Below are 22,255 nucleotides of genomic sequence, written 5' to 3'. Positions count from 1 at the left end.
CATACAATATCATTCATTCATTTATTTGTAGTCATTAACGTGTCAGGGACAAAAAAGATACTAACTAAGTATAGTAACTACAATAGTCGATATAGGTCTACCAGGACGTTAATAAACGGGAAATGGTGGCAAAACCTTGAAAGGTTTAAAACGTACCTGAATAGTAAATCATATAGTAGCCTGTAGGCTATGTCTATAGCCTAGTTAGCACGGCCACAAAACCCAAAAAACAAACAGAAGCACACATGCAGCAATAAATGATAGCTGGTCACAGCGGTAAACCATAATTTCTTCGTGGGAAAATTGTAACTTAAAGTTCCCGGATCCTTTCGTCTGCATATAATGACCGAAGAAACACACACTTGAACTTTTTTTCAAAAAGTGTATTTCTGTAAAAATTAGCCCACGGCTACCGAAAACGAGGGGGTGCAACGCGTACACCACTGAAAACTGTCACTACAGAACAGGTTACTTGGATAAAAGACGGAACTTTTGTCCAGCTAGCAAGCACTAAGCCAACAGTTAAATGTGCGGCCAACTTTCAAACAATCATTTTACGAATGACCAGAATAGATATCAATATCTCAAATTCACGTAGAAAGTAACTGTGACGCAATAAATGAAAGACAATTATGAAGTCATTCCAACAGGTGTTTAAGCTGATGTAATATTTCCTGTTTAAACAGGCCCAAACAGGTCCAAACAGGTCTTATGAACGATGGTGCAATTTTGGCACATGCTTTAGGAATTTCCATGACGTAATATTCAGTAGACTTGAACGGTTTTTATATGACGTTTGATTTGGTGAAAATTGTCGGGAACAATAGCCTAATGAAAAGTGTTGTGGTTCGCATTTGCCAGTACCAATATTGATGTGGATGAGCAGTCATCATAATGAAAATAGGATGGAGAAAAAAAACCGGACATAAAAGAAACCCATCCTTAGGCAAAAGCCTGTTTCGATGCGGCCCAGGAGAGCAAAGTGTTGAGCTCTTCCCATGGTCAGACTGCACATCACGCAGTAGCCTACGACGATTGAGGAATTTAGACGACATGAACGTAAATTATTCAATTATGACGATATGAATTTAGCTTTATTCACTGACGACATTTTAATATTGATTGCCTTCATATTTGACCTTCTTATGAAAAGTGTTCAGGTCTGTTCGACACTACAGTAAGACTCTTTCCTGTTGGACCATTCCTTTCATACCTTGCTATTGCTAAGGTATTGCCTTTGTAGCGGACGTCGAGTGGTCTGAACATCCGCCCATACCTAGCTGTAGCTGCTAAAGCAACATCCCGGGTACTAGCGTGTAGTGGGGATGATCTTGAGAACAATACCTTGCTTCTTTTGCGAGTAGGAGTCTATTACAAAGAAATGAATGAACTTCCACGTCGGAACGTTGTTGCCGAAAAAATTTAAATGGGCAAAATCATTATAATTGTGGCTGTTGGTCGAAAATGTTGGGATTTTGCCAGAGGGAGCAAAATTTTTTTTAGTGGGGTGAGGCCCCCCTGGCCCCCGGCTGGCTGCGGGCCTGGCAGCATGTGTCAAATGCACAACACCTACAACAACGTAGGCTAAAACTACGTATGTAAAATCAAACCCTGATAAGTGGTAAAAATTCCTAGAAAACGCCTTAATTTTCAGCCAGCGTTTCAAATTCCTATCAAGCACAAATTTCACAACAACATGAAAAAAGACCGCAGGCGCTAGGCCTACACCTCCTAAGAAAATTTTCCACCGGATTTTTCTTGTATTATTTTGACATTAAGACCTTTTCACAGTCTGACAACCCCGATTACAGTGCTTATTTTATCTTGTTTAAGTTTGGCTTATTTTTGGCCTTTTTTCTACCTATTTGGCCTCAATTTGGCCTTTTTTCTTGTTGAGTTTGGCCTTTTTTTCAAATTTCAGTCTGGCAACCCTGTGATTCGTTGTGTTTGACTCTGTGTGTTAGCTTTCGAGATAAAGAGACGGTAAAGCCGCCCTGAATAGACTGCATATAACTTTAGAATATAGTCAACGATTAATGCCACGTGACTGAGTATATTTATGTAAAATAAGGGCCGTTTTTTAGCTCAAATAAATATGTCAACTCATAAATCTAGAAAGCGGATTAGACTTGCAAAAAAGGCTGCCAGGCCTGAACTGAAGGGGGAAGAGGGCTGGTGTAGACACAGGTATCAAGATTGGTTTGATACTTCACACAGTTCAGTAAAAGACAATGTTGAACGAGTGGATTATTTAACACTTTCTGTTGATGACTTTATCTCAAAGTAAGTGGTGTGATGTTGCATCTTACAATACCTACCCTATCTTAAAAAAGTAAACCTACGGTACTGGTCTAATTTGATAATGATAGGTGTTGCTAGTTACTAGGCTACAACTTTAGCATGTGAAACTTATTCAGGTAATCGTAGTAGGGTATAATGGGGTAATTCCGGACATGAGGTAATTCTGGACAGCCTGGGGTAGGCTAATTCCTGTTCTAATCGTATTATCAGTTTATTTTATTTCAAAACAGAAGTATAAAGAATAAATGCACTCGTAAATACAAAATAACAAAGTAAGTAAACAACACAACGCAAACAAAATACATTAATGCGTTCATAAAGTGACTTCCCCAGTCCAAGCATAAAAAAACATTCAAACACAATCTTTTTCAGAGTGAGCAAAATGTTCCTTTTTTATATGCATATATTTTAGCTTTCGAATGCCAAATGTGGTGAAATACTGAAAAAAATAAAGTTTCCTGTGCTGTCCGGAATTACCTGTAACGGTAAGGCTACGAGGAAATTCTGTTTTTTTGCATTAAAAGTGTGCATGTCCGGAATTACCCCACAGACGGGGTAATTCCGGACAGTTAGGCACTGGAAATGTAGGCCTCATCTTGTGGCCATCTTAAAATAATTTTAGAAAATTGCTGTAGCATACTATTAAGGCAGTGGCTATTTGACCGGCTCCGGTCTTTGAATCTGAAACACTATTTGACCGGTCATGACGTCACTACATAAGCGCTTTTTTCTTTTTCTCTTTCAAAGCAACAGACGAGAAGCGCCAATATAAGTTCTAACTTCAACACGTATTCTTCAACTCAGTCCGTGGCGCGTGCGATACGTCTCCGGCTGCCAATCTAGAGGGGATGAGTTCGATACTATCCGGAAGCATTCTTTTTTTTCATTTTTTTTTATCTAAATTTTGACCCGAAGCGCATTTTTGTGGTCAATTTTTAATTTGAGTAGCCTACAGCCCATTTTTTATGTTTTTTCAAATGTGAGTAATAATGTTAGAGTGTTTTTAATTTGCTGGAATTTGAGAATTTCTCTCGGTAATTTTCCGATCGTCATAAGTGAACGTGTGTTGCCGAACGACCCTACATTTTTCTCTCAAGTTAGTTATATACAATACTTCTTTAAAAAATGGTTTTACCATTATCATTTCTTTTAAAAGAAGTATTGTATATAACTAACTTGAGAACTATACTTGAGAACTATTAACTAACTTGGACTGTAGGCTACTCAAATTAAAAATTGACCACATAAATGCGCTTCGGGTCAAAATTTAGATAAAAAAAAAATGCTTCCGGATAGTATCGAACTCATCCCCTCTAGATTGGCAGCCGGAGACGAACCCTACGTGCCACGGACTGAGTTGAAGAATACGTGTTGAATTTAGAACTTATCTTGGCGCTTCTCGTCTTTTGCTTTGAAAGAGAAAAAGAAAAAAGTGCTTATGCAGTGACGTCATGACCGGTCAAATAGTGTTTCAGATTCAAAGACCGGAGCCGGTCAAATAGCCACTGCCTACTATTAACATATGCGTGAATGTCTTAAATTTGCATTGGGGTCGATTTAAAAGTAACACGTGAGCAATGGTAATCCGAAAACGGAAATTCTGTCTGGAATTACCTCGTTATGCCCTAATAAATAAGCTAAAAAAATTTGATTTTGAAAATTGTTAGCATTTGTTAAGCAAGCATGGTAGGTAAGAATGGTTAGAAAAGGGAGATGCAACCTAGTTCGTACCCTGAACAGTTCGTACCTTTAGTTCGTACCCTGAAAAGATCGAGAGAAGAAATTAAAAAAAGCGGAAGTCGCTGATCGCAGTTTCCGCAAACATTTTCAAATTTTCCCCCTGAAAAGATTGAGAGAAAGATAGCACAAAACGCTAACCCTCGCTGATCGCAGTTTCCGCAAACATTTTTCTGCACTTTTCACTAACCATAGACTAATCTATGCTCTAACCCTCGCTGATCGCAGTTTTCGCAAACATTTTTCCGTAGTTTCCGCTAACCTTTACCTTTTAGAGCAGTGGTTCTCAACCTTTTTGTCTTGGTGGACCCCTTTTGGTGTCTTCGAAGCGGTCGCGGACCCCTAAAAATTTCAATTTGAAATTTTGGTATATCGCGTTTCCTTATGGAATCATATGTTACATAAGTTTCAAAGCAACACACTTAAAAGAATTTGCTGAATTCGCAACGCACTTAACGATTGATGAGATTGACGAAATTATGGTATGACTTATGAGTTATATGTTGGCACACAGGATCAAACATCGGTAAGCTATATGCTCATTTGATGTTTTTCTATAACTTTTATCAAAAGTTAATAGAATACTTGCGACTGTTACAAAGAATTTCTTCCTTTTTTCATTTGAAATCAATATTAATTCGTTATAATCACAGTCATTGCAAAACCGTGAGTGGTGATAAACTGCTGACTAACGTTTGTATTTCTAAATTAATCATTGATCAACAATCTGTTTTCTTAAAAGAATTTAGTTGAATATAGCCAACATAGCCTTATTAAAAGGTTTTAGATAATTTATATGATATTTTAGTTAAGAAACCAAACCTTTGTGCAATGTCCTTTGCAATTTTAAACGACGCACCAGTGCGTTGCGACTTACAGTTTAAGAATCACTGTAGGCTAATACATAAACAAAGCACAAACAATTTTTAAATTTCTTAATTTATCCGCCATGTTGAAAACTCGGAAACTTTCGCGGACCCCCGGAAATCGCTTCACGGACCCCTTGGGGTCCGCGGACCCCCGGTTGAGAACCACTGTTTTAGAGTAATCTATGCTCTAACCCTCGCTGATCGCAGTTTTCGCAAACATTTTCAAATTTTCCCCCTGAAAAGATTGAGAGAAAGATAGCACAAAACGCTAACCCTCGCTGATCGCAGTTTCCGCAAACATTTTTCTGCACTTTTCACTAACCATAAACTAATCTATGCTCTAACCCTCGCTGATCGCAGTTTTCGCAAACATTTTTCCGTAGTTTCCGCTAACCCTTACCTTTTAGAGTAATCTATGCTCTAACCCTCGCTGATCGCAGTTTCCGCAAACATTTTTTCGCAGTTTCCACTAACCTTTACCCTAACTCTAACCATAGAGTAATCTATGCCCTAACCCTCGCTGATCGCAGTTTTCGCAAACATTTTTCCGCAGTTTCCGCTTACCCTAACTCCAACCATCGAGTAATCTATGCTCCCTAACCCTCGCTGATCGCAGTTTCCGCAAATATTTTTCCGCAGTTTTCGCTAATCCTAACCCTCAAGTTGTTCGCGGAAACTCCGATCAGTGACTTTGGCTTTGTGCTATTAAACTGCGATCAGCAACTTCGGCTTTTTTTTAAATTTTTTCTCTCGATCTTTTCAGGGTACGAACTGAGGGTACAAACTAGGTTGCATTCGTTAGAAAATACCAAGGTTAGAAAATGCAGCATGGACTGTATAATTTTGCAATGTTTTTTTTAAATTTAAGTCAACAATGCTAGGTTTCAGATTTAAGGCAAATGCTTTAAGGTAAAGCTATGATTTATTTTAAAACTTTGAGTTTAATCAAGAAATAACTGACAATAAATTTAAAGTTTAAACATGGATTTATGTGCTAGTCTGAACTTTTTGTCACAGTTTTTCAAGAAAAGCAATTGTTTTCCCCAAAAAGTTTGTCATTTAATAGGCAATCATTTTTATCAACTATGTAGTTATGTACATCATAGAATGTTATGTTTTTTCCTGTTAGTGTAAAATTTATTTTTTATTTTAGTTTACATCTTTTACCTAGTAAACCAAGCCTTTTTTATTTTAAGCACTAGGTGATGCAAACACTTTTAAGTAAAAATTTATATGCACATTAAAACCCTGACAAGTTGAATGCACAATTTCAATGAAACCATTTTTGTCACTACCATTTTTACAGAGTATATTGTATGCCATGCTATTTGTATTAAAATTCTACAGCAATCATCAGCCACTATCTTAACAATTTGGATATTGTGCTTGTTTTTCCACAGAACATTTCTGCATTGAATTGGTATGTAGTAGTCAGTATAATTCCAGGATACTAAGAATTGATAATACTTTTGCATAGTTTGAAGCTATTGAACGTGGTTACAGATTGAGTTCCTAAATTGTAAGCGTCTTGACAGATTTATAAATATTGAACATTATGTGCAAATTGTATCCAGGTATGAAAAACCATCCAAGCCTGTTGTCATTGCCAACTCTCAGCTCAAATGGATGGCAAATTATAAATGGACAGCTGAGCGGTTAAAAAAGAAATACAGAAATCAGAAATTTAAATGTGGAGAAGATAATGATGGATACTCCGTCAAAATGAAGATGAAGTATTACATTGAATACATGAATACCAACAAAGACGATAGCCCGTTGTACATCTTCGACAGCAATTACGGTGAACATCACAAGCGCAAAAAGCTTCTTGAAGATTTTGAAATACCAAAATATTTTCAAGATGATCTGTTCAGGCATGTAGTTACTTGGTTAGCTAATTACATAATTTTGAAACATACTGAATTAATTTCTGTACTTGAAGGCCCATTTTTAAATTGCAAGTGTAAAGAATAAATTGTGGCATTATTAATAATTTGTTTTATACCAGATACGCCGGAGAAAAGAAAAGACCACCATACAGATGGTTTGTCATGGGACCAGCAATGTCTGGGACCGGTATTCATATTGATCCACTTGGCACCAGTGCATGGAACGCTCTTGTAAAGGGTCACAAAAGATGGTGTCTTTTTCCTAATAATACGCCAAAAGACCTCATAAAGGTATGGTTTTATTTTTTTTGCAAGCATGCTGTATATAGTTTAAAGCTACCGTACACTTTCCATTTTAAACAGTTGCACCCCTCAGTGATTTACCATCTGTGTTAGTTCCACCACAGTGGCACCAGCCTTTGCTTGTGCAATCTGCCTCAAGCCTCTCATCTTCATTGCAGTCAAAAGTTCCGATGCAACAGTATAGGCAGTTTGAATCCTGTATCAAGTGTGGATATTGTAACATTCAATCAGGTTTTGTGTGATTGCTGGTGATGCAAAAGAGTAGTGCAGATAAGGATAGTCATGTATTTGATGTGCTTTTTCCTTTTCTTGAGCAAACTAACCATATCTGGTGGAGTGGTGGTTGTACAATGTACAGAGTGATCAAACCAAGTGTAGATAAATATTTATTGAAATAACAGTATTTACATCCAAACAGGAAAAAATTTACACATATAAAGAAAAATACAAAGAAAAGTATAAATATACAAAATGTACTCTTATTTTTCAACGTATTCTCCCTTTGCCTTCAGCCCTTCACCAAATGCCTTAGTTTGTTTTTTCCTGTTTATAGGTTTAATGAACCATTGTATTATATTCAGATGTACCGTACTGTAGAGTCATTCCATTATAATTCAACAAATGGTGAACACCAGCCATCTATTAGATTTTCTTCATTTTTACATATTTGGTATAATACATATTTTAGAATAATATTCATAACTGTTGGAATTTTTTTGATACCTTGTGTCGTTATCAAGTTATCGCAATTTAAAATTTTACATTTTTGCCACTAGTGGCGCCATTGTGTGTGGGAATATTTTGGGAAAATGCTCTAAAGTCACCATTTCTTGTCCAATTATGATGAACAAAGTGTCTATTTCCATGTTCTCATGGGTGAGGAATTCAATTATGCTATTAAAACATCAAAAAAACAATTGCTTGATATGAAAATCCTCATGTTATTATTTTAAATTTCCTCAAACTTTAAGGCCCCCCCCCACTCCCCCATGATTGCATAAATTTTTTTCTGATTGGCTCCATTTTGTAAAGCGATTGTTTATTTACCAAGAAATGAAAAATCTTTCACTGAACTTTTCTCTAAGTGCTTTTATCACATTAACTGTTAGCATACCCATTGCAAGCTAATAATTATATTTAAGCTAATTGTGAAGTTGGGGATAACAATTATGACTTCAGAGCCATTATGACTTCACAAAGACATAAAAATGATGTGGGTAACCTCAATTCAAAATAAGCAATATCACACCAAATCAGAAAAATCAATTTATTAAAATATAGAGCTTTTGCCACACAAGTGTGGCTTCTTCAGTATAATCTTATTCAAATAGAATTATATTTGAATATTTTCAATCGTTTCAATCTTATTCAAATAGAATTATATTTGAATATTTTCAATACTTCCTATTCGAATAAGATTATACTGAAGAAGCCACACTTGTGTGGCAAAAGCTCTATATGGTGATATTTCAAAAATAAAATTTGGTAACGGACAGACGTTGATGCGAAAATCTTTAAATTTGAAGACCACAAGAGCCCCAGCTCCGCATTATTCAGCGTGTTAAAACTACTAAGTATGATGGTTTGTGTAGGAAAAAAAATTGGGTCTGGGTTCAGTATTACCAATTTTACGGACTATTGAAATAAAGTAACGGACAGACAGATAGAATTGGGAAAAACCACTAGTCAGCCTTCACATGCACTTTCTATCTAAATTTAGCTCCCAAACCCAATAGATCAATGTTTTTTTTAATTTGAGATCTACCCCCCATCTTAAAAGTAGTTTTTTTTGCTAATCCCTAATGTAGTGTTTGCGCAACAATTAGTTTAAAACCTTGATATAAAGTAACGGACAGACATTACAAAAAGTAACGGACAGACACTATCTCATTTCTGAAGTTTTTTGCTACACTGAACCATGGCCACCTAAAGATACGGCCTGATTTGTCACATTTTGCATAAATTTTCAGGTTTTTCTAACTTTGGGCAAACGTTTAAATAAATTTTTCTAAAAATTAGATTTTTACGCTTTCTTTATTCTTTTCCTCAGATAACACAATAGGTTTTAACATCTTAACATGTTGAAAAATAAAGAAAATTTGATTTTGAAGATTTTAGTCAGACTGTTAATTTTCAATAACAGTCTGATTTTGCGTTTTTCAACTTACTTTTTCTCATTTGCTACTGCTTCCCCAAGGCAACAAAAAAGTTTTATGTCATTAGGAAACCACAAAAAGTAAGAACATCTCAAAAAATGTCAGTCAAGCACCAACAGTAGCTGTAATCAAAATCTGTAAAATGTGACAAATCAGGCCGCATCTCCAGATGGCCATGACTGAACCAAGGTGATGGAAAAAGTGTTTATTTCCTAATAGGAAAAATTATGGTTTGCAATTTCGGAAAATTTTGGTTGAAAAAAAGTTTGTTTTTTTTACAAAAAAATTGTTTTAATATTCATAGGCTGCCGTTACAATTATATACATAAATTGCATACATTTCCGAATTTGTTGTCATGCATTTCGAAATAGTGGTGCTACCCTGCTTTTTCCAGCCTGCTGAAGTGTTTTTCTACCCTTGTTCTTTCATTCCTTACTGTATTTTTATATTCTTATCAATATTTGCATCATCATAGCGGTCACTTTTCACTAGTGGAAGATAAAGGCAGTTTATTTATTGGATATAAATTCTTGAAATTATCTTTAATTCATGGAAATTTACGACTTTTTCAAGTTAGTTCACACAATTTGAGTCATAGTATCCCCAAATGTGATGAAGTTCTGGTATGTAAAAGGAAACATTTCTCTCTCCTGCAGGAATAAGGTGTGGAGTGGCTATAGCCTGCACAACATCACTTATAGGGTACGGTAATCATGGAAGTCCTCATCCTTTGGCCATATCCATATTGATCCTGATATGTTGGCTTTGGAATAACATTTGACAGTTACTCTCTCTTCACTTGCAATCAAAACTTGGCAATGACATTTGCAGCGAGTAATCAACAATTGTTAGAACAAACATCTTTGATATTTCCCTGACTCAAAACATGATCTTCAATAACGAATCACAATTATAATGGGAATTTTTTTTAATAAAAAATATTTACATATAATTTTTTTTTTACTTCAAAAATGTTTTTTCAGTCTATATAAGGGGGGTCTAATGCGCTAGGGGTAGTTCCAACCTTCCCTTTCTGACTACATACCCAGTCATCTTTGACAGTCTTGGTGTAAAGCCCTATTTACAATCTACACAAATTCATCAAAAATATGGTAACGGACAGACACAATATCAAACTTCCATAAGTCTAGTGATTTAAATTGGAGGAAAGATAATTGTATATGGTTGATATGTGCTGCCAAATGTGAGATAGTCAATATATGTTAGAAGTTAAAAAAACATATAGTTGTTTGTAAAAAAAACTTTTTTGAGATTTTTTGGTAACGGACAGACATGTGTGGCTTACCAAACTTGCATACCGAATTTCTAAACTATGTATCAAACACAGAGCTAATTTTTTTTATAATGTTTCATATATATATGACCTCTTCAGATACATTGAAATTAGAAGAATAGAATAAAACGAAAGTCATTTACACCCTGTACCATTCTAAGTGAATTTTTAATGAAAATTTGCTTGTAAGCAAGTGGAGATTTCAGAAATTAAGAAAAAGTTTGTCTGTAATGATAAAAACAAAGTAAGATTAAATATTTGCTGTAGAGACATTACCCTAACATTTGAACCTACTCAGACTTAACTGCGTTACAATTTTATTTTTTCTTCCCCTGTCACACAATTTTGAAATATGCGCATAATTTAAATAAATTGATTTTTCTGATTTGGTGTGATATTGTTTATTTTAAATTGAAGTTACCCACATCATTTTTATGTCTTTGTGAAGTCATAATGGCTCTGAAGTCATAATTGTTATCCCCAACTTCACAATAGCTTAAATATAATTATTAGCTTGCAATGGGTAATTGGGTATGCTAACAGTTAATGTGATAAAAGCACTTAGAGAAAAGTTCAGTGAAAGATTTTTCATTTCTTGGTAAATAAACAATCGCTTTACAAAATGGAGCCAATCAGAAAAAAATTTATGCAATCATGGGGGAGTGGGGGGGCCTTAAAGTTTGAGGAAATTTAAAATAATAACATGAGGATTTTCATATCAAGCAATTGTTTTTTTGATATGTTAATAGCATAATTGAATTCCTCACCCATGAGAACATGGGAATAGACGCTTTGTTCATCATAATTGGACAAGAAATGGTGACTTTAGAGCATTTTCCCAAAATGTTCCCATGCACAATGGCGCCACTAGTGGCTAAAATGTAAAATTGTAAATTGCGATAACTTGATAACGACACAAGGTATCAAAAAAATTCCAACAGTTATGAATATTATTCTAAAATATGTACCAAATATGTAAAAATGAAGAAAATCTAAGAGATAGTGGTGTAAAATTTCTTCAAAATTTGTTGAATTATAATGGAATGACTCTGTAGTTAAATTGTAATTTGTATATGTTATTTCTGAAGAGGACATCTTGTGATGTCGAAAACGTTCGCTATTTAATTTGTTGCGTAATTTTGTGTTTCTGTAAATGTAATAAACTTGAATATGTTAAACTTGATAATGTTGTTCGGCTTCGTATGCCTATTATATATAAGTTATCAAAAGTATTATCTTATTTGTAGGTTATATCTACACAGAAATTTTAAACTTTAGGTTAAAAAAGGCGAGGATAACCTGCAGCAAGATGAAGCAATCACTTGGTTTAACACGATTTATCCAAGAACACAAACGCCAGAGTGGCCACAGCAATTTAAGCCATTGGAAATTCTTCAAAGGCCAGGTATAGTGAAGTCCTATTGCAAAAGCTACCAAAAAAGAATAACTTGCAGCGAGGTTTTATTGCCATCATTCAGTATGCTATTCTTTGCAGCAATGTTTCATTTTTGTCATATAACAATATGTACCATGTTGTTATTAGAAAACGACTAGTTTTTAATGTTTTTTGTACTTCAATGCACTAAAGGAGAGACAGTATTTGTGCCGGGAGGTTGGTGGCATCTTGTACTCAACCTTGACACCGCCATCGCTGTCACTCAGAACTTTGCTTCAGTCACCAACTTTCCAAACGTGTGGGTCAAAACAGTCAAAGGACGCCCGCGACTTTCCCATAAGTGGCTCAGGTAAGTGATATTACAAAAATTCCAAAACTTCTGCAATGTTTCATTAGTTTTGGAGGAAATATTAAGAAATGAGATTTGAGCAAGTTGGCTGTGGGTGGGAATATTTATCTTTAGATGGAAAAGGCTTCTTTGGATTAATTCTTTGATCCATCAATTTTAGATTTAAATTCTAACAATTTTATATATATATATATCTATACAGTATAACTGTGCCAGACAGTGCACACCGTTTCGACATACCGGTCTCCTCAGTGCACTGGAATGGCCATGGAGGTATATACCTCCAATCCTCCATGTGACATTTTCCCATTTGTGGTACATAAACACCAAAAAATGGTACTACTGCCGTCTGCCAACCTTGCCAAAGTGCTCAAACTGCAAGCAGTGAGCTTTGCGCAATGCATAGCAAGGTGCCTCAAGTAAAGTGCTCAATGGGTGTAATCCAAGAGCGTCCAAAACTGCAGACAGTGCACACCGTTTCGACTTTTTTTTTCGCGCGACGCTCAGAGTTCAAGATGGATACCACTACATTTTGAAATTATCCAAACTTGGAATTAAAACAAACCCAAAAAAACATGAAGATATTTTGTGACACAAATCTCTTCTACAAGGCCTTTCAGATGATGTATCACTTATGTCAATATCACCTATACACATCAGGCTATTCGCGTTTTAAATTCTGGTCACGCATGGCCGATTTTGATGACCATTGTTTTTGCTTGGCCCAAAATCAGGGTAACCACTTAGATTTTTGTTTTGAATATGTGAAAAATAGATACATGAAGCAATGTGTTGTCAAAATTTGATAATATTTAATGAAGTACTATAGAAATGAATCTCCTTAGTTAATCTTCTTTAGTACTAACGAAGTACTAAAGAAAATCTCTTTTTTTTTATTAGATTAACCAGACGTTCTAACCATTTTGCTCTTATACTATAGAAATGATTTGCTATTGAGTTTGGGTGATAATTTTTATAGCAATGGTTCTGCTTTGTTGACTGCAAAAAGCCCATTTTGTATGGTTCATAACTTCATGAAACCTTGACCAATTTTAAAAAAAAAGTAGTTTTCTGGAATCAGTAATATAAGTTGTTTAATGTTTATGTGCATTAAATTTGAGAAAAATCTAAAAGATTGGGTGACAAAACGTGTTTTTTTAGGATCCGTTGACATGGAATGACCCTTATATATATTTGATTGCAATATAATTTTATGTTTTACAGAATCTTACGCAAAGAACGTCCATCGGTGGCCGCCATAGCAGATAACGTGACTACTACTGACATGATCACATCCGACTCCTCCAGTGACTCCAGTTCTTCTTCCAGCGACTCCTCTTCTTCCAGTTCTTCCGAGGATGAGGGTGATTATGTTTCTGAAAATAATCGAAAGCGCTGTTCCACAAACTACAATGATATGAGGTAAGTCACTGATGGCAAATACTCTTTGTTCATAAATTGATATAAATTACTAAGAAATAGCTGATCCAAATGTACCCGAGGGCCGAGGGTGATCAGTTTCTGCTGTGATCAAATATATTTTTGTCACATTGATGTAATAATCTCTGAAGCCAGGGTGTTGGACTTCTGTTAAGCACAAGCTTTAAACCGAAAATTATCCTTACGTCCCGAAAATGTCAGCAACTCATCATTAATCGTTAATGATAAACCTATTAAATTGAAGGTCTATATAAGTTCAATGACCTGGCTGGTACTTTGGATAGAACTAGTCATATTGCCCAGAACAGTCTCCTTTTGATTTTACTTGGTTTGTGAAAGATTCGTACTAGTTTCTGGTGATTTTTGGACCTGGTAGCTTAACAAATTATTTTGCCTCTGCTGTGCTTAGGAGGCTGTTTTATTTCTTCACCATTATTGATTTTCAAAAAGCGTGGGTCACATTTGGTTGGGTTTTGAGTAAAAGCTCGTCACCCACAATTTTAGCTGGTTATGGCGTCATAAAGATATGTGGCACCGCCCCTGAAGTTCCGAAAATTGACTTATGAGTTGGAGAATAGGAGTGAAGGCAATCGCTGTAAAGAATCGGCCACCCCCACAAGTGGGGACAAAATTGAATTTGGATGATGATGAGTATTTCCATCCTACTTAGATGTCGTATTTTCACTTGCACTGTGGAAATGGATTGAAGACAACAATCGCTCCACTAAAAGAAAAATTATAAGGTCTTGTAAAAAAGAAAATTAGCGAAAGTCCCACCCACCTGAATAACTGTCATATTCGTTTGCGTGTATTTTTTGTTGATGGTGATTGTTGATCTGTATGTTGATATAGTAATTAAGGTTTTTTTAAGCAATTGTTAATATTTGTACGCTAGTTTTTTGTGTGTTTTGTAGATGATTACAAATTAAATTTGAATGAGTTGAATCGATCGAATAACAAAAAAAGTAGAAAAATAAGTGCATGTAATCCCGTCTTTCCAAGTTGCTGAAAAACAATATCCTGGTCAAAAATCCCAAATAATAATAATCCAATCATATTGTTTTTTCAATTAAACTTTTTTCCGCTACAGGTAGGCTAAGTTTTCAACTCTTGTAAGCGGTCATAGAAAGCCATTTTCTTTGCGCATCTTGGCACCAGTTTTGTTACTTAGGTCTACGGTAAGAAATTAGGATACTCGGAACAGGGTTGGTTGATTTAAATCATGATTTAAATCAACCAATAAAAATCAAAAAAATCAATTAAAAAAATCAAACAATTTTTTATTTGCTAAAATAAAAATAAATACATCAACAAACGTTTCACTGCTTCTCTGTAATACAAAAGTTATATTTAAATACTTAATGCTATAGGCTATGCATGTTTTGAAAGGCAACTTAGTTTACTTGGCAGTTCACAAACAGTGTTGTTCACTAAACATAGTTTTTGAGCGAGTTTTTTCCACTTTTGGTCTGGTTCAATCAGAAGTTCGAAATCGATTGGGCACTGCAAAAGCTGGCGAGCTTGTATTTATGTACAAACTTCTCAATGCAAAATAAACTGCAATTTTGTGTCATCTGAACTTTTATTGTTTTGGTATGGTACGTCGGTAACATAATTATATTACACAATTGAACTTTCTTTGCAAAAAGTCTGGTTGTAGGCTATGCATCAGTTGAGCAAAAAAGCAAAGTGATGTGTGCTCAAACGTAATAGGAAAGATCTTAGTGTAGTGAGATGACAGTCTGAGACGTACCTCAATCTTGATATGCACATTATGATTTAGTATAAAGCAACATATCATACCTACTTAAAAATATGTGCAGTAGACAGGCTAGCCTACAATATGATAATAAAAATGATTAAACACTTGCAAAGCAAAGCCTTTCAATCAATCAAGAGGTTAAAAATAATTCTGCTATCTTACTAAAATGATTTCTTCCCCCAAGTAGACTCGACGCTTTTTTATATAAAAAAATCCGATTTTTTTGATTTTTTTAAAAAAAATCATGATTTTTTCCAACCCTGACTCGGAACGTGAAGGACCGTGTCTCACGTCTTTATAATTTTAGGTGTTAACAAAACCCCACCACCTGAGACTCCACGTTTTTTGAAAATATGAAATACCTTAATCTGATATGCCATAGCCTACCGTGTTTCACCATGTTATTTTTTTAGCGAAAAGCGTCCGAGATTGAGCAATGGAGATTCCACGGACACCGTATGCCGCTGACTTCGTTTATTTGCCGGACTGTTGTTCTTTATACTGTACACTGCTTTCTTGTACAATGTACATTCTGCCGGGTTTGTCATCATGATAGCAATGTTTAATTTGATTGACATCACAACGTAAGTGTAGCATCATGCTACGTTACTGTATTAAAATCGCTGACATTGTAATGCCTGAGTGAAGTGATCAGTGATGTAGCCTGATACAACATAAGAAGAAGATGCAAAAATAAAAGAACTTCTTATGAGGCTCATCAGGCTATATCACTTCGAAATTTTGAAACCTTAGGGGCCGTAATAGTTTTTCCCGTGAGTGCGTATGTTACAAACAGGGGCGTAGCCAGCACAAAATTTCGTGAGAGGGCAAATGAGTTTTATTGCACATTTTGGTGAGTTCGTTGGCGAAGCATTGGAATCCTCCCCTCAAAAATTTTGAAAAAAAATACCTTGAATTGCGCATTCTGAACGTACTTCAATCAATAATAATAATAGCCCAAACCTATAGTAAAACTCTGTCAAAGATGCTGGAAGAGATGGAAAATGCACCAATGATGTAAAAAGAAGAATCGGTCAGGCAAAAGCGTCATTTTGAAAATGTAAGGAATTTTTAAGAAGAGATGTAGATTTTCAATTAAGATTGTGATCATTAGCCTATCTTGTGATATCAAACCAGTTAGGGAACGTTCAAATATTACGTAACGCCTTCGAGGGGGGGGGGGGGTTATGCAAAGCGTTACGTTAGCGTCACATCGGGGGGGAGGGGGTTCAAGCAAAACGTTACGTAACGCTTTCGAGTACGGAATGGTAGTCTTTTGTGCTGAATTCGTAGTAAAAAAGCGTTACATGGGGGAGGGGGGGATTGAAAAAAGCGTTACGTTGGCGTTACATGGGGGAGGGGGGTCAAAAATTCAGAAAAAAAGCGTTACGTAATATTTGAACGTTCCCTTATGTCATTATGAAACTGAAGTGAAAGTTGGTCATACTGCAAAACAAAGGTATTTACAAAAAAAAGTAATTCTTTTCAACTCTGATGCTACAGACAAAAGGTTTAAAAAATACATTGCCGGTACAAATGAAGCAATTAAAAAAAGAAGTGAAGTGCAAAACTGATGGGCAAACGATTTAGCAAAACAAAAGATGAAATTCGGCGCACAGATTTTGAGAGTATTGGCAGGACAGCTACATTACTTGGTTATTGAAGGTATGGTAGAAGGAAAGAGGTGCATGGGAAGGAGATCTTCTCCAGCAAAAAGAGCAGCAGAAAAAAGTGATGTGTTGAAACAATTGATAGCCAACCTTCGGCTCAGAAACGATCCAGTAATGACAGGATGCTGCAGCAGAGAGTAAAACAGTTATTTAAGTTGGGGGCTGTCTATATAGGCTAAGACGTTTTCATAAGATTGCAAAAAATGACCGCCCCTCCCCCATATTCGCACTGTAACCACGAAAAGTCGACAATGTGCACCCCCCTTGAGTGCGGACGTTTTTTTATGGACAGCCCCTTATGGTACATAGAACAGCTGTAACAATACATAAGTTAGTGGTTGGTTCAATTGCAGGCTTCAGTTTGTCAATAAAACTAGCCTACCTTTCATACAAAACAGTAGGATCAGGTTTGAGGTCTAGGCCAGTGCTCTTCAACCGGTGTGCACGGTGCACCAAAATATGCATGGGGTGCACCAGTACGAAAAGGTATACACGGGTGCATCACAAACTTGTCACACTAAACAGATACTTTTTATAAAAACTTGGGGATCTGGGGGGCCTCCCCCAGAAAATTTTGAAAAATTACTTTGAATTTGGTGCATTCTGAGAGCATTTTCAACAAAAATGTGGGTATGAATATTCCTGTAAAATGGTGCTGTCAGGTGGCATAGCAAAAGGATAAGATCATGTTTTCTTCGGCATTTTTCGGAAATAAAGCTAAGTCTCTATGTTTTCTTGTTGCTAATTCCTGGCTGAGATGTTTGAATGTTTGGTATTGGCAAAACTCGCTCTTTTAATGCAATTTTGTTTAAAATTAGGCAAGTTTTTTTTAGACTGAAAGCATCATTCCCAAGCAAAAAGAGACTGAAGGCATGATTTTCAATATCGTGATGTCACACGCGTGCCAAAGGGGGGGTTGTAACCCCCAAACCCCCCCTGGCTACGCCACTGGCCATTGATATCCCAGACGTCTTCATGATATCCCAGTATGGTTTTAGTTTAGACTTCATCCATTTTTTTCTCACTATAATAGGCTTTCAGAACACTATGCTACATTGGCATACCTGGGGTGGGGTTGGTGGGTTGGGCCATGTATTTCGTATTACAGTAGCTTAGTCTATAGAACAACATTGTTAATCGCTCTGACAGTGCAATCCAAAACATATTAAATGCCTTAATCTACGTCGTTAACTACTAAAACATTTTTAGGGGGGGGGCCATGGCCCAATGCCCCCCCCCCCCCTGCGTACGCTAGTGGATATAATATTATTATTTAGTTAACTATTTTGTCTGTGATGTCTCTATTCAAATATTTTACGAAAACTTTAACTTCTGTGTCAACGAGCGAGGGTAGTGTCTTTCAGCAAAACGAAGGCAGTGCCACTTATTCATGCCCATCTTAATTTGTTGCAAGAAAACTTTGAGAAATATTTCAATGCTAAACAGAATGCCACACTGAATGCCAGTTCTTGGATATTACAACCTTTCATTTATGGCGGGCCTACTACAGAAATTGAAGATTTGATTGATCTCCAATCGGATTTTGGTATGAAAGTATTATTTAAAGAGACACCATACACTGACTTTTGGGTGCACCTGTTAAATGTGCCAGAATACAGAAGCATAGCAGAAAGGGCAATTTCCGTACTTATTCAAATGCCAACAACGTATTTATGCGAAAGCGGCTTTTCTTGTTTGTGTGAAATCAAATCTAGAAAGAGAAATTCAATCACACACATCGATCCATTGATGAGGGGAGCAATTGAAAAAGATATCATACCTCGGTTTAAGTTGTTAGTTAATAACGTGCAACAACAAAACAGTCATTAAATAATGATTTTTTATATCGCTTTTACCTCAGTTTACCTTTTAAGTAAACAGGGTGCATGAGTTCGTCACAACAACTTTAAGGGTTCACCAAACCAAAAAAGGTTGAAGAGCACTGGTCTAGGCTACGTAGGCCTATGCACTTTGTATTGCTGTTTATTTGCAACATTGCGAAACCTGACAGACATTCTATCGATATAGGCCTACTGATATTAGCCAATAGCTTAAAAGTCTGTCAGTCGGTTCATATGCAAAAATATTTTGAGGGATATAGGGGCAATTGCCCCCTTGATCGTTTACAAAGTCTAGTTTTGAGGTTATCCTGAGACCTTAAATCGTAGTTTCTTGTTCTTGCCATTTTGCTGTGAGAAAAGGTGTAGACTGAGTGAGCAGTCACAGGCATATTTATGCAGCGTCCTCTGGGCACACACGTGCACAATTGTTCCAATGAATGCTTTTGTTTTTACAGTAGGCTACCTCCCTGATGGTTCAGTTGAAAAAACCTGAGATCAAGCATCGCTAGTTCTGCTCACGGTATTTGCGCTAGAAAAAAGTATTTATTTTCGGGATTGCTCTCCATTCAGCGGCACCTAATGGATGGAATAGTTTTTTTAGACAATACTTTAACAAGAATAAATTTCCCTTTATTTTGCTGACAAGGCCTGCGTCTGTAGATCCAAACCCTCTGTCTGCGAAACCGGCAGGATTAAGCTTGCAAGAAAGGTTTCTCATGCCGATGATAAAATTCTCACAACGATTTTTTTTCAGAATATTTTCGTATTGCTTTGCGGTCCTCTCAAGAGTCTGACTGGGCTTATCCACGACGACGTAAGTTTGTAGGCCATGATAACGTGTAGGGGAGACTCGGGTAAGTTGGCCCAGCAAAATGAAAATTTGAATTTGTGAGCTGATAACAAAACATATGTTAAAGCGAATGCTATTGAAGAGTAGAGAATTCATCACTCTAAAAGTGGACATATTCTTGCATCAAACAAACATTCTTAGGTATATAATTTTTCAAGTTTTCCGAAAAAAATAAAATGGACCATCTTGCCTTCATGTGCGGGTAATTTGGCCCACCATGGAAGGTAAGTTGGCCACGTGGGAAACATGTCCATCTACGGTATATTAAACAGTGGAAAAGTTCTCTTTCTCCCCAATTTGATTTTCTTTCTAATTATTTCTTGGTTTTATAGAGGCATACATACCGTACATAAATTATTCTATGTATGCATTCATGTATGGTTTATAATAAAATCTACTATTAGGCTATAATGCTGTATTTTACCTCAGTAAACTTTTTTTACATGAGTAGCCTACACCAAATAAGCTTTCGAAAATAACAAAGGTTGTATCAAACATCATGTAGTTGGAACGGCATGCCTTTATTCCTAACGATCTGGTCACCTTAACGATACTGATAGGTGGGACCTTGTTTGCAATAGGCTACAAACCCCATTTTTGCATGGGTACCAATATCGGAACATTTTTTAATGTATCTCCGAAACGAGGTACGTTTTAGACCGTCGCTTGAGAAGTGGTTGATACACATTTCCGCGATTGGTTTTCTTGATTAGGCTACTTAGCCTACTATTATTACCATATGGGTTAGGAATAATTTGTGGCATAAAAACGATGTTAGGAAGTGTATTATTGTTATTGATCGCTTAATGCTGATGTAAAGCCGCGATTTACTTACTTTGGATACTTGATGATAGGCTACTTCAATCTTGCAAAAATAAGTCATCGTATTAATTAGTCAATTATTATCATTCTATGTAATACCTCATGAAGGCAAGTTGGCCATGGTGGCCAACGTACCCACCCACGAAATGGGCCAACTTCCCTGCATGGCAACCACATTGCAAAAACTAAAATTTATGTCAAACTATCGAGCTTCTAACAACGGTTTCACAGTCAAAGTGAGCCTTAATAACCACTCTAGCGCTGCACTCACTAAATAATAACCTTTCTTATATAGTAAGAAAAAAATCACTCGACATCTAAAAAATTCTAAAATCCAAAAATTTCAAAAATCATAATTTTTCTTACAAAAATCGTGCTCACATGTTTATACTGCTTGCTAGAGCCTCCCAACCTGGTGATAAGATAGTTTCAACAGCACTTTCTCAGTATGCGTACGATACGTAACAATAACTATTTTAGTTAAAAAATTATTTAGAGTGGGCCAACTTGCCTACTTGGCCAACTTACCTGAGTCTCCCCTAAGCTTCGTGTTTGACTGGTGATCTACGGTTCATGGCGATCAGAAACGCTGCCGTATGTAGCAGTGGTTCCCAACCTTTTTAACCTTGCGGCACCCTATCAAAGAGATAAATAGTTTGCGGCACCCTAGCAAAACTGGATCAATTTTATGAGGTTTCTGTATTTCAAATAACTTTATGAAATAACACAGAATGAGTTGTATTTTACAGTATAGCGCGCGTAAATAAATGTAGCCTAGGCTAGGCGTAGCAACCGCCCTCCGATCGGAGGGGGCCCGCAAGGAATGAGGGCCCCTCCGCCGAAGTTTTTGAAAAACTATCGAAATACAGGATATAGGCTAACCACGTGGTCACAAACGCACGCGAAATAGCGGAGCTTATTGGTATTGAGCAGATGTTTTCAAAAAACAATGTGCAATGTTTGGTTACGAATGTGCTGATGATTCGAGTCGTCTTTCTGCTGAAGAAAAATTCAAATCGCAATTTTTTCTTGTTCTCACTGATCAGGCCATGTCTTCTGTTTCTTTGCGCTTTGACCAACTCGTGGGGTAGCCACTTTAACAAGTCGAAATTCTGCCACTGCGAATGACTACAATGCAACCGCCAACCAATCATAACATGTTACAAGAGGCTACCGTCCAATTGTGACCCTTCTAGCACTCATCCAGAGAGTTAATGCTTGTTTTGAACTTTATTTGGTAATTACAGAAGAAAAAGAGCAATAGCAGTGGTGAGAATCGAACCCGCGTCAATGAAATGACTACTTTCTAGCCCTAACCCCTAAGCCAACCAGCTGACAAAAAATCCATCACTTAATTTGCTTTTTATCATCTTCTTTTCGCCATTTTTTACGTCACTTAAACCGTAGCTTATGATTGGTTGGCGGTTTCATTCTAGTCAAGTTTAGTGGCAGAATTTCGACTTGTTATAGTGGCTACCAACTCGTGGAGTGGTACAAGTTGTTTGAATTTCTATACAACGCTAGCAGCCTGAAGAAGTGTCTCAGAGAAAATGGTTGTGTTGGTTGGTTATGAAT

At 36.4% G+C, this 22,255-nt stretch overlaps 1 protein-coding gene across 1 annotated transcript; it reads left to right on the top strand.

Annotated features, from left to right (window-relative positions):
• The first annotated feature begins 1,980 nt into the window (after nucleotides 1-1,980).
• On the top strand, nucleotides 1,981-16,469 carry LOC145775293 (bifunctional arginine demethylase and lysyl-hydroxylase JMJD6-A-like). The gene is made up of 7 exons (XM_082586557.1): nucleotides 1,981-2,283; nucleotides 6,482-6,781; nucleotides 6,916-7,087; nucleotides 11,829-11,955; nucleotides 12,139-12,295; nucleotides 13,520-13,717; nucleotides 15,911-16,469. Exons 1-7 carry the CDS (start codon nucleotides 2,096-2,098, stop codon nucleotides 15,963-15,965), a joined length of 1,197 nt encoding a protein of 398 aa, XP_082442683.1. The 5' UTR covers nucleotides 1,981-2,095; the 3' UTR covers nucleotides 15,966-16,469.
• The last annotated feature ends 5,786 nt before the right edge of the window (nucleotides 16,470-22,255 follow it).

The sequence above is a fragment of the Aplidium turbinatum genome, chromosome 8 (genome assembly GCF_918807975.1).
Source record: "Aplidium turbinatum chromosome 8, kaAplTurb1.1, whole genome shotgun sequence".
Lineage (NCBI taxonomy): Eukaryota > Metazoa > Chordata > Ascidiacea > Aplousobranchia > Polyclinidae > Aplidium > Aplidium turbinatum.
Note: the sequence above shows the minus strand (reverse complement) of the source record. Positions and strands in the feature narration are given on the sequence as shown.

Excerpts from the sequence above, each read along its gene's own strand:
- LOC145775293 (XM_082586557.1), top strand. The coding sequence starts at position 2,096 with ATGTCAACTCATAAATCTAGAAAGCGGATTAGACTTGCAAAAAAGGCT. Across the intron at positions 2,284-6,481 it reads GTTGATGACTTTATCTCAAA|GTATGAAAAACCATCCAAGC; the intron begins GTAAGTGGTGTG and ends AATTGTATCCAG. Across the intron at positions 7,088-11,828 it reads CGCCAAAAGACCTCATAAAG|GTTAAAAAAGGCGAGGATAA; the intron begins GTATGGTTTTAT and ends TTTAAACTTTAG.